Source organism: Physeter macrocephalus, chromosome 5 (assembly GCF_002837175.3).
Source record: "Physeter macrocephalus isolate SW-GA chromosome 5, ASM283717v5, whole genome shotgun sequence".
In the NCBI taxonomy this organism is placed as follows: Eukaryota; Metazoa; Chordata; class Mammalia; order Artiodactyla; family Physeteridae; genus Physeter; species Physeter macrocephalus.
Window position 1 is genome coordinate 1,752,306 of NC_041218.1, and position 18,240 is coordinate 1,770,545.

Genomic DNA, 18,240 nt, shown 5'->3' on the forward strand with positions numbered 1-18,240 from the left:
TTGAGGTAGTGAAGTCTTACGTTGAGGCTGGAAGGAAAACAGAATAATACCGTTAAATTGACCTTAAATGAGCTGCTTTGTGGTTTTCTTGGCGAATCCCTTTTTATTTTTCATGACTAGTCCAAACGGGTTTTGTCTACCAATTTGACTTATTGACTAGACGATGCTGACACTGAATATTTTAGATTCATTTTCAAGTAAAGTAATGATAGTACAGTTCTTTAGGATATTTTGATCATTTTGTTGCTGCAGCTTAAATTTGTGTAACATTCCAGAATTCTTTGCAGTGTATCATGATTCCTTACAAGAGCCATCATTTCCTTCCAGTCATTTATAATGGGATATTCCGCCCAACCAAGCTTACTTTTCTCACTTAGGTAGTGAGATATACAGTAAAGGATGGTGGTGGTGTCTTTGAAAATTGTGTTATTCCAGATGATTCTAGTCATTTAAAAAAGGCATAATTTCTTTGAGGACAATAAGAATGTATTCTTGATTTTAGTATGCAACTCAGTCAGTGTTTATTAACTGCGTATTGTGTGCCTAACATTGTGTCACCAAAAAATAAACACACAGTGTTACAGAAATATCACTTTAGTTATTTTCTTTTGAAAACATTGATTAGTCTAGACATCTGTATTGAGCTTTGTAGACATCACACCCACAAAGTAGGCATTTATGTCTTTTCACTTGATTTTACATTGGCAGCAGGAATACTGTCTACTCTGATTCCCTTTCAAAATTCTGAATATTCATCAGATTATTTTTTCTAGCAGTGAACTGGTTACTGGAATAATGCTTTTCTTCACAAGTATAGGGACTGAAATGTAGTTTGGAATTGTATTTGTAACTTACCAGATATAGAAGTTAAATGAGCATTAACTACAGATACATACCATATAATTTGTAAAGAAATGAGATAAAAAGTAAAATATACTTATCTCTAAGACTATTATATTCAAAGATACTTGAAAATCTTATAACACTATGTCATCTTACTGTAAATCTCTTTGTTATACAGAAATATCCATTAATTCTGTAGCTTAAATGTTTCTCTTTTTGTTTTGGCTGCTAAATTTGTAGTCAAAGTTTAGTAGTTTTGGGTCATACTACCTGAATACATCTATACTATCTTTACCCCTGTTCTCTTATAAACTATATACTGGCAAGTAAAATGATGAAACTCATGAGCTCTGGAAATAGTGTTTAACATTTTAGTGCTTTCAAGACCTCAGGTTCTCCAAAAGAGAGAGTGTTGGATTTCTCTCTCTTTAGCGATGGACGGAAGTGAGAAAGGAAATGCAGTGGGGAATACTTACCTTTCTTAGAAACCTGGGGTAAGACTGAAGTTTTGTGATTCCACAAGAGGGCTTAGTGCATTTGTACCCTGCTGCCTTGGGTTGTTGGCCTGAATCCTCCCTTCAGTCTTTCTCCCTTTGAGAAAGGAGCGCTATTTGTATATTGAGAGATGCCAGAGCACTGAGTCGTCTTTCAAAAATTACTGGGCCCTCCAGATGTTTTGTCACTCTTTGAGCGACTGTCTGCGCTGAGTAGGTGTGAAGGGAAGAATAGCGGCAGATACAGAAAAGTTACCATTCGCTTAGGACTGAGTGACGAAGGCCGAGATGAATAGCGAGAAAGTGTGATTCCAATTGAAGTTAACTAATGGGAGAGACAAATAAGAATTTGTAATAAGCCCCCAAAAGTAAATACCAATCTTCAAAGAGATATAATTAGAGTAGAAAAAGGATTGCCTAGAATGTGGGAAAAACATTAAAAATTCAGTAGACAAAAGATGTGATAGTCCTTGTGGTAGACAGAATAGTGTCACGCGAAGGTACCCAAGTCCTAACCCCAAGAGCCTGTAAACATGACCCTTTACATGGCAAAAGGGACTTTGCAGTGTGATTAAGTGAGGAGTGTCTCGAGATTATCCTAGGTGATCTGATAGGCCTGGTGTCATCACAACATTATATTTTTTAAATAAATAAATTTATTTATTTATTTATTTATGGCTGTGTTGGGTCTTCATTGCCGCGTGTGGGCTTCCTCTAGTTGCGGCAAGCGGGGGCTACTCTTTGTTGTGGTGCGTGGGCTTCTCATTGTGGTGGCTTCTCTTGTTGCGGAGCACAGGCTCTAGGCACGTGGGCTTCAGTAGTTGTGACACGCAGGCTCAGTTGTTGTGGCTCGCGGGCTCAGTAGTTGTGGCTCGCGGGCTCTAGAGCACAGGCTCAATAGTTGTGGTGCACGGGCTTAGTTGCTCTGTGGCTCCGTGGGATCTTCCTGCATCAGGGCTCGAACTCGTGTCCCCTTCATTGGCAGGCGGATTCTTAACCACTGTGCCACCAGGGAAGTCCCACAGCATTGTTAGAAGTGAAAGATGAGGCAGGAGGGTCAGAGAAGGAAATGTGGCAGTGGAAGCGGAGGGTGGCGTGATCTGAAAAAGGGACCATGAGCCGAGGAGTGCTGACAGCCTCCAGAAGTTGGAAAAGACAAACAGATTCTCCCCTAGAGTCCCCAGAAGGAACACAGTCCTGCTGACACCTTGATTTTAGACTTCTGACCTCCAGAGCTGTAAGATAATACATTTCTCTTGCTTTAAGCCACTAAGTTTGTGGTAATTTGTTACAGTAGCAATAGAAAAATAATACAGTCCTTCTGCAAATTGAATTAATCATCTGGTGGAATCAAGTGGAAGAACTATTTCATGTCACAGAACAAAAGAACAAAGAGAAGGAAATCACTAATGAAATAATAGACATGGACTACAGAGCTAATATACCTAGTCTAAGTAATAGACATCTAGGAGAAGAAAAAAGAACAAGTAGAAAAAAGTAAATAAATAATAGAACTTGTCAGTGAGCTGAGGAAAGACTTGAGTGTAGGTCACAGAGTCCTAGGCAAGATTATTAAGCAGGAAATAAACAGATCCAGAGTTATACGATTCACGAATTCCAAGAATAATGGTGATAATAATAAAAAAGATTTACAAGCTTTCACATAGAAAAATTACTTACATAGGAGAGAGAGACCAACATTAAACTTCCCTTTTATAACCTGTTAAGGATTATTAAATAATCTGTAGTCTTAGCGGGGCAGGGAAGATTGCAATTAAAAACTCATATATTTCCAAAGATGTCATATATCTATTAGGGCACAAAAAGACATTCATTTATTTATTCATTTTATAGCTGTATATTTAGTAACTAGGTACTATTCTAGTCATTAAGGATATGGTGGCTTCCGTACCATTGGTAAAATTTAGTAATAATCTCAAACTAAATATTTTTAAAACAGTCTCAGCACAGTCCAGGACTTAGGAGGGGTGAGTGGAAAGCAGTGAGAGAATGGTTTTAAAAAAGTGTTGTGAAAGCTTCACCTTGGTGTGGGGTAAATTACCTAGTAAGGTTTCCCTGTGGGATTAGGTTGAAAAAAACATAGGTCTAAGTATGTGTGTTAAGAATGAGAAAGTAACCACTGAAGTGTCAAATTAACATGGGTAAAAGAATAAATAGAAATTCCACTTGCTAGGAAAAGAAGAAATAATGAACAAAATAAAATAAACAGAAATTATGAAATTACATGAAAGAAGAAAGCAGCAGTCTACATAATAGACCAACTTGGGGATGGCAGAATTCAGTCTCTGGATGTCACTGTTGAGCTGCTGGAAAACCCACTTTGAAGCCCACTCTGTGTGTAAACTTCCAATTACATGAAATTATTTTCTTATTTTTTAAGGTACTTTGAGTTGAGTTTTCTGACTCAGCAGAAAGCATCCTAATAATACCCCCCATTTCACGGATGAGAACACTGAGGGTCAGAGAAGCATAAACCTAAAAGAAGGAAAACTTGAGAGGAGAAAACCATAAAAAATTTTCGAAATTTAGCAGACCTGAGAGAATTTTAGAAGTAACTAATTTAGCAGACCCAAGAAAGCTGAATCCTAAGCCATCTGTGCTTGACTTATATTCCAGAATCCCCTAAAGTCCCCAAAAGTCGTACTACCAGACACCTATGAGAGTGGGGATAAAGTGGAACAAGTTAAGATAAGGAGGATTGGTGAAAAGCCTGCTTATGAAGCGATTTGATCCCCACATCTTTCCCCTCCATCCAGAGTACCAGACCACTGCCTCTTCCCCACCTCAGCCGTAGAGGGAGGGTTATTCTCCAGAGAAAGTGAGACTGTGGCCTGGGCACAGATGGGGGGAGTGGAGGATGGGATGAGTGCTTACAAACTAAATGTGTGAGCTCCTATCTCCCTTCACCTGGACAGCCAAACTTTAATACCCCAAGAAGGAGATCAGAGAGTCTTATCTGGGGAATCTGTCTACCCAGGAGGAAAGGCTCACACCCTGCTAGCAGTCGGGTGTCCATGAAAAACCCAGCTGGATTACCCAACAGGAAGTCTTGTCAGGTGCCACCCATGCAATCTTAGAGTTTCAAATTATCATTTTTAGTGCTTCCTTCTTAAATATGAACAGATGACTAAGCCTTACCATACTTAAGAGAAAGACCTCTCATGGGAAAGTAGGGGCCAAAACAAACAATAAAGAACACTAGGGGGAGACGGCATATGCACAGGATAAGAAAAAAGTAAAATCTATCATCAGTATCCTGCGAGAGACTGAGATTGCATCCATGAGAAGGGCCAGGATTCCATTAAAAATGGAATAGTTAGTGAACAGAAAGGGCCTCTTGAAATTTAGAAGTGATAATGTATCTAAAAGATTGGAAGTTAAAGAAAATAGGTCAAAAATGACAACCATAGAGAGGAGTTAAGAATAGTAGAAGACCATTTCAGGAGATCTAACATCCAACTAATAGAATTCTAAGTGGGGAGAGGAGAGAAAACAGGATGGAGGAAATGACAAAATCAAGAAAATTTCTCAGCTCTAAAGGACAAGAACTTGGAGATTGAAAGTGCTCACTCAGTGCCCAACATGGAACATGAGAGTGACTCACCGACACTGGGACAAAGGCCTACACGTTCTCAAAGGGAGAATGAGAAGCAGTTCACACACAGTCCCAGGAGGAAGAAGAGCTTCAGACTTCTCAGAGCTGACACTGGAAGCTGGGGGGCGGTGGAGCAGTGACTTCACGATTCTGAAGGGTAATTAATTTTGAACTAACTAATAAAGAATAATATACTCGTAAACACTAAATAAAAAGGTTCCCCTGCTATTTCTTGATTTTCCAGCATTAAGTTAACTATTACCTGACAGCTGTGGAAGATGAGGGTTTAAGTCCCTGTAAACCACACACCTTTTCATTCCTCATTTATAGTTTTTAAATATAAAAAAAATAATTTATATTTAACCAAACTTTCATATTCAGACTCGTATAGTTTCAAAAAAATTACCTCCCATTCACCTTTTCTTCATAAGCTTCTGGAGGAAATAAAGACATTTGGGAGGAAGGTTTAGCTTCGAACTAGTAGTAAATGCATAAAAAACTAAGCAAATGTAAAAAAAAGATTAATTCTGGGGGTGGGAAGAAGAATGTTATGGAAGAAACGAAAGCTAATCATAGTTTATTACATGGGTAAGTGGCAGATAGAATTTGTATTGTAATAATGTAGGCATTGGATATTGCTCTAACCAAAATTACCAATACAATGATATATGAAAGGGGGGGATGAATGTTAAGAAAAGCATTAAAGACACTGAGGGTCATGATGCAATGATAAAAGGTGTGATTCATAAGGAACATGTTACAGTCTTATAGGAGCCCCCAAATCTTATCAAATACAAACGCATAATGAAAAAATTCTTAAAAACTGAGAAAAAACTATTCAGTCAAAGTACAGTTGTAGTGGGGGATTTTAATTTGTCCATTTCAGAATTTAGCAGATAAAATAGAGTATGGACATATACAAACCACTGAAGAATCAAGCAGAAAATATGAATAAGGTGTACATGTTAAAGTAACAATGGGAAAATATTTTTTACCCATCATACTGGCAAAAATTCAAGAGTTACAACATCCACTGCTGGGGAAGAGATTGGAAAACACAGATCTTCCTTGACTTACCATGGGTTACGTCCTGGTAAACCCATTATAAGTTGAAAATATCTAACCTACCAAACACAGCTTAGCCTGGCCCACCTTAAGTGGGTGCTCAGAGCACTTAACATTAGCCTACAGTTGGGCAAAATCATCTGACATCAAGCATATTTTATAATAAAGTGTTCATAGAAATGTAAATTATTATAATAACTTATTACAATATATCACAATATTTGGGGTAAGTAACTTAAATATCTCTTAAAACTGTAAATGCTCATATCCTTTGACTCAGCAGTCTGAATTTTGAGACTCTGTCCTACAAAAATAATAGAACCAGAAAGTACTGGATGTTCATAGAAAAATGTTTGTAGTGGCAAAAAATTGAGGAAAACCTGAATATTCATAACTGGAATAATTCTGAATAAAATTGAAGGACATCCATATTCTGGAATTATTATTCATCTGTTAAGAAGTTGGGACTGTCTGTCAATGTGGACATATCATTAACTAGGAAAGCAAGTGGTGAAATAATGTCTGATTTGACCCATTCTTATAAAATACATAGTAAAAACCATGAGTATGGTGTGTATGTATGTTATGAGTATGTACATGAAGGTGAAGAAAACCTCACCCAAGCTTTTGACAGTTGTCGCGTTAGGGAGGTGGGATGAAGAGGAGGAGATCTTGATTTTCTTTCACTTTTTATAATAAGCACATGATGCTTTTATAATTAATGAAAAAATAATAATAGATCAAGTAAGAATTTTACCAGAGTAAGAAATTTTGTAGGAAACATGTAGTGTTTAATCAGCAAGAACTTGGAAGTTTTAAGGAGTAAAGAAATGGATGTACTTTTCTGTGAGTCACAGCAGCCCTTGTTTTCATTATTAGTGATCAGGATTTGCAGTGTGTTTTTTATGTTTTCATTAAATGTGAGGGCTGCCTGTTCTGGGGTTCTGTTGTTATGCTTCTAAAATGTTTTTGCTTTTGATAGGACTGTCTTCATCAGTGGAACACAATATAACGGAGTTGGAACAAGAACTTGACAATGTAAAGACTCTTAAGACAAAATTAGGTATTGTACATTTTTTTCCTTGACTTACGTATTGGTCTTGGTTTCTTATTAAAGACTTTACTGTAGTCTGGAATATTTTTTTAAATTGTGAAATCTCTATGTTACAAGCTTTCAGTCTGTCCAAAGCCGTTAATAAAGAATGTCTTTTAGTTTGGGGAGAGGATGAGCACGTATTTATTCACTTTTTGTGGTTGTTGTTTTGTATGTGTACAAAATGACTTTTCAAAGATGATGATGTTCCAAAATATCACTCCACTATCTTTTCATTTGTATTATTTCTGATAAGTAATCTTCTGTTATTCTTATCTTTTAATGTCTTTTTTCTTTGTATTTATCCTTCTTGAGATCTGTGGCACTTCATGAGTGTGTGGCTTAATGTCTTTCATCCACTTGGGAAATTGTTGGCCATTGTCTCATCAAATATTGCATCTGCTCATTCTCTTTTATTTCCTCAGACTCCAGTTATACATCTGCTAGACCTTTTTACTCTTAAACTTTTTTCTTTATTTTCCCTCCATTTTTTGGGAAAATAAGTAAACTACTTTATTTGCAGAAATCATAATCAGTTATTTAAAAATCCCTTTGGAATCTACAGAAAAAGCTAGAATGACTTCAATTTCCATTATTATGGTAGCTCTCTGACATCTTCATATACATTTCTTTTTAAAAAAGTAAGTCTGATCCATCTTTTCCAGTTGTTCATGGCGTAAGGATTGGTGTGTTACAAGGTAGACCTTTGTCACTAAAAATAGAGGTTTGCTTCCAGCCTTTAGAAAACTGGAAGTGTTTACCTTTGGGATGTGGGATTAGAGGGGATTCTTACTCACGTTACCTGATGTTTCCAGATCTCTATCAGTGTATAAATCTATCATTATAATAATATGTAAATTTAAAAAAGAAATACAAATATTACTATATTTTCAGAGTAAGCTGTATATCCACAATATGTTTCATCAATAATTGAAACGTCTTTACAGTGCTAAAATTTGAGCATCACAGGATTGAGCTGTTTAATGTAGCAAACTGATTTTAAAATTCTGAGTTTTATAGTTTGTGGAGGAAAATTAAAAATAATTTATGTTTTTAGGAAAAGATAATTTATGTAAGAATAATACATACTGGCTGTATTAGTAGGGAATGAAAATGTGAATCTGGGGAGACGTTTTGGAAATTACTGAAACTTTTATTATATTTTGTTTTTCCTTCTAATAGAGAGGCGCAAAAAGGCTTCAGCATGGGAAAGAAACTTGGTGTATCCTGCTGTTATGGTTCTCCTTCTTATTGAGACAGTAAGAATTTATTTGCTTAGTTAAATACAGCAGATTATTTTTTATTTACTTTAGCATTTGTATGTGGCAACTCCCTCAGCTAAATGGTTTCAGGTAAACTGGTTTTCTATCAACAGGATGAAAATCCGTCTATGCTTTTATTTGTAAAAACTCAATAGAGCAAAAAATGAAATTAATGGTAATTTTGAAAAGTCCTCAAGATTATCTGCTTCCTCATAGAAGCAGGAAATTCATTCTTTTGTTTCAGTTGAAAATTAAGAAGAGACAAGGTGTTGCAGATACCCTACCCTGATCAAACTCTGTGATAAGATCTGAAAATTATATTATTAAATTAGTTCTGATAACATTTTAACCATTTTTTAAATATGTGGAGTTGTGGGTTCCTTTTGGTAAAATCGGTTAATAAGTGGATCTATGTTAATAGCTTTTTTCTTAAGCTTTGAGATTATAATACTTTGCAGAATTTTTACGAATTTATTCTGGAGTTTTTATAGTCTCATTACTTCAGGTTTATATGTAGAGTTTTGGTCTTGACTGGTTTTCCTCTATTCTGAAGCATACATTTGGTTGGTTACTTAGATTTTCATGTATGTGTATTGACAAAATTGAAATTCAGAACTGATGGCTTACTTTTTGTGTTGTAGTCCATTTCGGTCCTCTTGGTGGCTTGTAATATTCTTTGCCTGTTGGTTGATGAAACAGCAATGCCAAAGGGAACAAGGGTAAAGTAAAATGCTTTAAAATGTCTTTCTTTTGCAAAAGTATTCTGTGTGTATAAACTGAGTGTTTCAAATAAATAAATGAAAACATTCACCTTTCTGCATATATATATACTTCAAGTTGTATGAATTTCTTTATGCAGTGAGCTTTCATAAACAGTGTTTCTAAACTATGTTTTTTGCTTCCTATTTCTTATTTTGGATTGTCTGGCTTTTTATCAAGTATCAGAGTTTCCTTTTACACTTTGTATCAGAGTTTATCTTTGTTTACTGAAATTCATATGTATGACCCTTTAAGAAAATGTATATTCTGTGAAATAGTGAAATATAAAGAGTTTATTAGATGGATTCATTGCGTTTGCAAAGGATCCAAATATGTGGTTTTAAGGACTCATGCCTCAAAGGAGTCATTTTATGAACTTGAGTCAAAATGTTCAGTTGCTGGAGGAGAGTCAGATATACATCTTTTCATGAATTAAGTTAATTTGTTCTCGTTTAAAAATTCATGATTTTATTAAGTTCCATCAATAAGTTTATTTAAATATATTCTCCATATGGAAGGTAGTTTCCACTAAATATTCATATACGGCATACTTTTTCTAGGTGTCTCTATAAACTTTTGGATACTTAAAGTAGCATTTAAGTTTTGACATTTTATTACACTTTTTGAAGTTAGCACCTTTGCCATCTCCCATAGAGATGACTTCAAAACTCTTCCAGACTTTTCATGCTTTGGGGGAGGGAAAAAATTTTCCTTAACCCTTTCTAGGATCTTCTGGCTGGTCTAAGAATTAGATTTACATGAGACAGATTAACAGGAGAAAACAGAATTTAATTACGTGTATGTGGGAGCCCGATAAGAATAATGAGACCCCAGGACAGGTTGGGCAATTGAGGCTTATATTCCATCTAAGAGAAGGAGAAGGGGGTAGGAGCTTGGGACTGCAAGTGGGAGGAAGGCAATTCACATGGAGATGGAAAAGCAGATGTTTGGTAAACAGAGGGGACACAGGCCTTTGGTCTCCAGGTCTTGCCAGTTTCCGTCTACCACACTCAGCCCATACTCTTTGTAGCTGTCTCTGGTGATAGTGCTCCGCCTAGACCAGGTCCTTCGTCTGAATTCTTTTAGGCAGTTAAGGAGTGAGGTGGGGGTGGTGCTAAAAAGAAAGACTTACAAGTCTTCTGTTTCTTAAAAACAATCAGCCTAAAATGATCCTTATGCCAGAGAGACACCTTTTGGGGTGCAGATTTTGCTTCCCTACATGCCACTTCTCTCTCTGAACCACACGATACACCTTTTCTCTCATAGAAAAAAGCCAATGTTTATCTTAATTCCTTTCTTTCAGTCAAAGATGAAGATACCCTCTTCTTTCAGAAGCTAATTCTTTTAGCAGTATTCTCAGTTTAGCTCCCTGGCCCCAGCCTCTTCAGGACCTTGTGCCATCTCTCACTGCCATGGCCTCTCCACCACTGCGAGCTTGCTTCAGGTCTGTCATTCCACTAACAAAAAACAGCAGTGAGCAGTCCTCCTCCATCCACAGCCTTGTCGTTGTCTTTTGTTTAGACCCAGATCCATTGATCAAGCAGAAGTCAACTACTGTGTTGGCTTCTATCCATTTTTTAACCCATTTTCTTATACCACCTACTAGGTGAGGCCCAAGCCCTGTGGTACATTTTTGTACCATTCCTTTCGTGCATAGTACAGAAGGACTTATATGTGGTATGCTCTTTTTATGATTGTGTAAATAAATCAGATCATCTTAATCTTGTCTGTAGGCCTTCTCTTGAGACAGAGAATATTTCCAAAGTGTTTTCCATCCCAGTTCATAAGCTTTCTGTTAGCATTATTCATTTTTTCTTCAAAAGATTGACAAAAGTTGATAAATTCTTTGTCCATTACCTTATTTATATATGAAATTTCCATGGGTCTTCTAACTTCTTCATGCCTATATTAGATTGTATAAATGATATGTGATATTATTTATTGGTTTATTTTTCTATTAAGCTGACTTTATATTCTTAATTATCCTGGTATATCTGTTAGATGTAATTGAAACTGATAGCAAAGTAGTAGTTTGTATTCAGAGAGTTTCTTTAATTAGTAAGCTTTGAAAACATTGTTCCTACTTCAGTAAGAAATGATTTTTTGCCTGTCTGGCCTCGTTCGTTAATAAATAGTACTTTTTCTACTTGTTTTGTTAAGTTCTAGATAAAGATAGGTTTTGAGAATAGGTATGATGTTTAGGAAGAAATTTATAGCACTGCATTTGGAAAATCTGTGTTAATTAAATCCCTGAATTCCCAAGGAAGATTTAGGGAAAGGAAACTTTCAAGAGTAGTAACAGGATATGTGTATTCACTTTCTTTCTTTGCTTAGCTTCCTTTTGACATATTTTAATTGTATAGTTTTTATATGTTGCCTCAGTGTTCAGACAATTAATATGTTCTATTCTTATTATACTATTACATTTTTTAAAAATTTCTTCCAAGAATATTTCGGATTTAACAATAAGCATAATCATATCATTTTGATAAGTAACTTAAATTACATTTGAGATAAATCAGAAATGTTTTGATCTTGTTAAAAGTGTTAACATGTGGTTGAATTAGTTGATGAATTCAGTCTCGTCACGTTTTATTTTCCTTTGAACGTCTGGATGTTACTCCAGGGTATTAAACATTCCTAATTTCAGCTGTCCTGTATTTATGAAACAACAATTTTAGGGAAACCAAATATAATAGTGTCACTGAATTCTGAAAAGTGTTTTTTTTTCCCCCAGGGGCCTGGAATAGGAAATGCTTCTCTTTCTGCTTTTGGTTTTGTGGGAGCTGCACTTGAAATCATTTTGATTTTGTATCCTTTCTTTAACCGAAGTTCTGTCTGTTAACAAGTTTTCTGTCTAGTTTTCTGGGACAGTGGTAATTTACTAAGACACTTTCCTAGAAGAAAAAACAAGTCAGTCTTCCTCAAGCACTCCAAGTGACACTTTGTTTTGTTTTGTTTTTCCTTTCGGCCGTAAGATATTTTGGAGACAATTGGGAACTTAAGGAAACAGTTCTTTGGAGAGTTTTTCCTTGATTCTCACAGCTATCTTATGGTGTCCTCTGTTGTTGGTTTCTATAGCCTCCGATTTTTTGGAAACTTTATTCCCAAGAAGGATGACACAACGATGACAAAGGTAAGGTAAAGGCTTAGGTGACCGTGCCTCCCTTTTGCCTTCCAAGACAGACTGTTTTATTTAGTAATCGCGGTGAATGGTTCATTTGCGGTTCTAGGTATTTGTTTGTAAGTTGCGTAAACACACACACTGGAAGATTTTCAAAATGCTGAATGAGTGGGAAAAGGATGTGCTCTGTTTAATTTGGATGGCATCCATTCACTTGTAAATGCATAGAACCGCAGAGCTTGTTAACTAGCTATAGACGGCTCCTGAAAGGACTCTTTTTCCTACAAAGAAAACGTATTGCTAATGAGTAACTTTGATTGTGCTGACTGTACTTCAGGGAGCTTGTTTGAAATCTGAAGAACTTAGTTGCTACAAGTAGTAGAGACAAAGTATTTCAAATTTGAATAATTAAAGCAAGACGGAAGAGTTCTATTCAGAAACATTTTGTAGTCTGAGGCTAATTTGACTTTCTACAGTATGTCATTGGCTTTGGAATAACAAAGGCTGTTATCTTATATAGTGACTGCATTTGTAAAATATTCCCACAGGCTGACAATGAAGAATAACCAGAGCTGCTGGCTTCTTTTATTTTTTATTATATATTCCATATTTTCAGCTTATTCTAAAGGGGAGAAGTTATTTTTATATATCTTTATCTAAAATGCTGTGACTTCTTGAGATACTTAGTATCTAGTTTAAGTAATCATAAGTACTAAGTAGTATTTTCAACATCTCTTACTTAATATGAAAGAATAAGTATAGGATACATTGAAAATTACTAGAATTTAGGTGTTTTGGATTTCTAGCTTTTTGGTATTAAATCTTACAATAGTTAAACGTATTAGAAGTAGATTTTATCTATCTTGAGCAGTAGTCTTGGCTTTAAAAGTAGAGTCAGTAGTATTAAAAATATTAATTTTTACTTGTTAGGCAAACCCTTTTGAAATCATCAGCCTCAGTCAATAATGTAAAATGCGTTGTCTGAGGTATGAAGTAATTTAAGTGTTCTATAACTTTATATTTGTGTCAGGTACTGTAAATATCTTCTAGAACGCACAGATAGAACTTTAAATGTTTGTAGAAAAGTTTCTATTCTCTTTATTTTCTATATTGAATAGTATCATTCAGAAGTTAGCAAAGTACAGTAGGTAACTGAAATGTCCAGTAACTTGCCAGAATGTGAATGGATTTTATTTATCCGTATACTGTGTAACTGCCCAATATTCTTTCTGATTTCTCATAACAGATCATTGGGAATTGTGTGTCAATCTTGGTCTTGAGCTCCGCACTGCCTGTTATGTCAAGAACACTGGGTAAGTTTAAATGAGAACTTTTCATTTAAAGTCAGTACCTTTTTAAGTATCAAACTTCTTGCTAAACTTGTAGTTGCTAAACTGTTTTTCAAAGAGATCACTCTTTGAAATATATTATTCCCTCCCACATTATTTTATGCCTTTACTTCTGTAATTCATTTATATACAGGGCTGTACCAAAATAAGCACTTTTATCAAATAAAGACCACTTATTTTTTCAAGTACTTAGAAATAGTCCTTGTCCAAACAATAGACTTTATTTTTTTCATTGACTAATTAAGCTTTGGAGTCCTCTAGTGAGGAAACTGTGATTTTTTTTTAAAATAATTCATTTATATACAGGGCTGTACCAAAATAAGCACTTTTATCAAATAAAGACCACTTATTTTTTCAAGTACTTAGAAATGGTCCTTGTCCAAACAATAGACTTTATTTTTTTCATTGACTAATTAAGCTTTGGAGTCCTCTAGTGAGGAAACTGTGATTTTTTAAAAAAAAAAAAAAACAATATTTAATGTCTAGAAAATACTAAACTAATTTTTTCCTACTTGAAATGTTTTTAAAAATGTGTAATTTAGTACGTGGTTTAAAAAGTTGAGAATGTGTAATACTTATTTTAAGCTGCTTTATGTCCAGGGAATAGACTTGAAAGCAGTAAGATCTAGGAGAGCACACACTGATTTAAAGGACATCCTTTAGCTCTTCAGCTTTTTACTGGCTTGTCATTTATATAGTTTTCTTAATTTTTCAATTCACAGAGAATTTTGGTCATCATTTAAAAGTAAAATATTTCCACTTTGTCATTGAAATAGTTGAATAAATTTTCCTTCGTTTGGTGTTCTTATCTTTTGTAAAGCACTGTTGCAGACTGTATTCTCAGTTCTTGGCTAAATATTATTTCAGACAGAAATTTCCACTAGGCAGTTCTGTTGCGTTTTCTAGACTTAGATTTTGACTTGAGTGTTCACAAATGATTAGAAAAATCGCATTATTCAACCTTAGCAACATGCTTATGACAAAGATTGCAAGTAACTTTGAATTGCTTTTGTTTTAGCGCTTATGTGGCCTCCATTATTTATTCAAGGCCCACAGCTGTCGGGGATGCAGGCTGTGCCAGGAAGGGTATAAGCTTTGCGGTCATCTTCATAATGCTTACAGAGAAGTTCATGTTTTAATACAAGTGGAATCTAAATGTAAATGTAGAAGGGACCGCCGTTCCACAGACTAATACAAAGCTCATTTACTTAGAGGTCTTATTTCTTTTGTGTTTGCATTATAGGACTTGTTATCGTTTTGACATCTGCTTATGGTGTGCTAATCTTGAAAATGCCATAAATATACACTTTAGTAACTTGATTTGTAGCTAACTGTGATCGTTTGTATTATGGCAGTCCAACAAATAATTTCTGTGATATTATAGCCAAACTACCATTTTATCATTTATGAAACTCACTGTGCTCTGTTATTTAAGATTAATTGTTAATAGTAATGTATAGATTTTATGGAAGAAAATTACATGCTGAGTACAGTTTTAATACAAAGAAAACAAATTAATGGCAAAATGTGCTTTTTGAAGATCAACAAATTAAATTCCTGAGTAGTTTGCCATAGAGATAAATAAAAAGAAGAAAAAGAAAGATGGAACAATTAAAATGCAGCTAACAAATGCCTGGACCCAGCTGTCCAAACAGGATTAATGGAGTGCATTAGGGTACAGTGAGTCATGTGGTGCTTTGCAAAATATCAACACGCACTGCACTACATGTTATGCCCAGTGGCACTGAATAGATGAAAAGAAATAAATACGTTAAACAGATTCATAGAGGCTTTTCACAGTATTAAAAAAGCTAATTTCTAGACTAAAAGAAAAAGCTTTATTTTAGTATTATGGGAAATGCAAACTAGAGAGTTACTTTGTAATGCCTCTATTAACCCTTTAGAATTGAGTCTTTGATTTTAAGAAGATAAAATATAGAGAATTGTCATGAATATTATCCTAGTGTATAACGGGATTTTGATTTACTAGCTGAAAAGCTTATAAGACTAGAATAGAGGATGTATTTAACAACCAAATTCCAAGCTGTGAAATTTTTCACTCTTTCTCATTGCCTCTCACAAGGAAGTCCTGACCCTTAGGGTACTCTCATTTGCTCCTGTGAATTCAGCCAGCGTTCTCAGTTAAATGAGAAATGAAGGAGCAAGGAAAATTATAATTTATCTGTATAAGTGCAGTTTTTCTCTTATTTTAGTAGTTTTTAGTGATGATTCTGACTTTAATTGTAAATTGCAAGTGTATTGAATCCTGTATAAAATACTTAATTTGGTGATATTTTTGCTTCAAAAATGAAAATGTTTTTTAAAAAATTTAATTTGCCAACTGCTATTGCTGCATCATTGGTATAAACTATAGCTTTAGACTTGAATACCTGGTGTGATATGACAGATTTATTACAGAATTCCTCTGAAATAGCTTCTTATATTTAAATATGGAAGATTTTATACTAATTAAAAAATTATCACTAAGTAGATTTTACAAGCGTATCACTTGCCACAAAGAATTAGGTTGTGAGGAGCATTTTGGCTGTGTATTTTTAGCCAAATATAATTAATATCGATGATAGTTTTGTTGTCCATTGGAAACACAAAGAATCTGTGCGTAACACTTTTTATTTGAAATCTTTAAAACCTTTTAAAACTGAGGCCATGTCAGCGGATATGCTTTCCAAAACGTTGTTTTGCTGCCTGTTTAGTGTTCAGTTTTGAAAAATCCAACATTTGGGGGGATATGATGTCCTTATTTTTAGCAATCAATTTACTCTTTGGTATAATAGACTCTCAAGGTGATTAGAGGAGATGGTTCACAAAGGGAAAATAGAACAGGCTCAAACCTAATAAATTATCTATAGAGGCCCAGACTTTTCTATAACAAAATATTTTAAAGGCAGCAGTGAATTTTGTGAGAATAGATTTTGCGAGATTGCTGACATGTTCTTGGTTATGCTTAATCAAGAAACAACTGAGAGATTGACAGTTTTTACATTATTCTTTATTTGAAATCTCCTTTAACGGGAAAAATTTTCTCAGATGCAACCAATAGACTTCGTATTACTTTTACTAATTTCCATTTTGAAGTTATTTTTATAGTTAGTTGTATTTTCATCCTGAAATTCTTTCTGTAAATTGTAAGTTATTCAAGGCCCCAAAGCAGATTTTTTTTAATACGCTTAAAACAAAAAACACTTAACCTTTCAAATAAGCTTGGATCTATTTTTAGTATTTCCATATATTTCTCATCTGGGTCCAATATAGTCCATCATCTTGCAGGATTTAAAGTGGATTATTCTCTTTTGTTCCTTGATGAAGGGACTATGTTTAAAAACTGGTCCTTTGCGGGAGAGGTCTTTATTTGGGTTTGTAAATATACTAGTAATCTTTACCCTGAGCTTTCCCTCTCCAGTGTGAATCAGAAATAAATGATGCTTAGACATGACAAATGTGAAATTGAAGTATAAATCGTAATATATAGTCCTAATTATGGCTTTGATGTAAAAATAATTCTAAACCCTGTATTGAAAATTTCTCTGCAAAAAAATTGTATATGATTTAATTATATTCTTTTATATTGCAGAGAGTAATAAATGAGTGGTAAAATTAACTTTTGATTGATTACTAATGTTCTTATACCTGACCAATAAATTTGTATATCTAGTTAGGATTTTTAATTATAAAGAAAAGGTACTCTGTGTCAAATGTCTGAAAGAAGTCAGAGAGTCTCTGCGCTCACTCCCTCTACACCCTCGTTCCCAGTGCCCGCTTGTCGTGCCCTCCTGTTGCTGTTCTGGTTTCAGACCACGTAGTCCTTCTTGCCTGAGGAAATGTCGTGTTGGCCACATGTTCTAAATAACTTAGCTCTTTGTTGACATACATTCAACTCCCTTAAGTTTTGATTTGTTATAAAATGTTTTTCATATGAAATTAATTCCAGTTAGTATTATTTAGTTGGAGGGAGCCTTAAGATGTAATTTTTTAAATGTTAAGAATTAAAATGTTACAATTAAAACTAGAACGTAAACTATAGTAAGGGTCTAATTTACACTAAGTATCAACACCCCCAACCTGGCTAAGAATAGTTAATAGTACACCTATACATGGCCAACTCTGAGACTGATGAACAGATTATCTCCTCATTTATAGGAAATTTTATTTTTAAATTAATTTTTAAGTATGTACATGAATAACTTCTAATTATGAGGAATATTAAAAACAGAGATAAAGGGGCTTCCCTGGTGGTGCAGTGGTTGCGCGTCCGCCTGCCGATGCAGGGGAACCGGGTTCGCGCTCCGGTCTGGGAGGATCCCACATGCCGCGGAGCGGCTGGGCCCGTGAGCCATGGCCGCTGGGCCTGCGCGCCCGGAGCCTGTGCTCCGCAACGGGAGAGGCCACAACAGAGGGAGGCCCGCATACCACACATACACAAAAAAAAAAAACAAAAAAAAACAAAAACAGATAAGGCTCAAATTCCTTGGGACCACCACTTTTATTTTTATTTTTTATTCTTTTATCATCTTTATTGGAGTATAATTGCTTCATAATGTTGTCTTAGTTTCTGCTATATAACAAAGTGAATCAGCTATATATATATACATATATCCCCATATCCCCTCCCTCTTG

At 35.0% G+C, this 18,240-nt stretch overlaps 1 protein-coding gene across 7 annotated transcripts in view; it reads left to right on the plus strand.

Annotated features, from left to right (window-relative positions):
• The window catches only part of LMBR1 (limb development membrane protein 1), a 150,363-nt gene that overhangs the window by 99,422 nt on the left and 32,701 nt on the right, over positions 1 to 18,240 (plus strand). For 5 of the 7 annotated variants that reach the window (XM_028489514.2, XM_028489513.2, XM_024127858.3 and 2 more), the window contains 6 exons: positions 7,001 to 7,081; positions 8,294 to 8,370; positions 9,015 to 9,092; positions 11,870 to 11,943; positions 12,178 to 12,268; positions 13,503 to 13,569. In XM_028489514.2, the coding sequence (XP_028345315.1) occupies positions 7,001 to 7,081; positions 8,294 to 8,370; positions 9,015 to 9,092; positions 11,870 to 11,943; positions 12,178 to 12,268; positions 13,503 to 13,569 (468 nt within the window). Of the gene's footprint in view, positions 1 to 7,000; positions 7,082 to 8,293; positions 8,371 to 9,014; positions 9,093 to 11,869; positions 11,944 to 12,177; positions 12,269 to 13,502; positions 13,570 to 14,623; positions 14,986 to 18,240 lie in introns of those variants that run through there. The other 2 variants (XM_007127242.4, XM_055084718.1) reach the window with 2 other exon arrangements.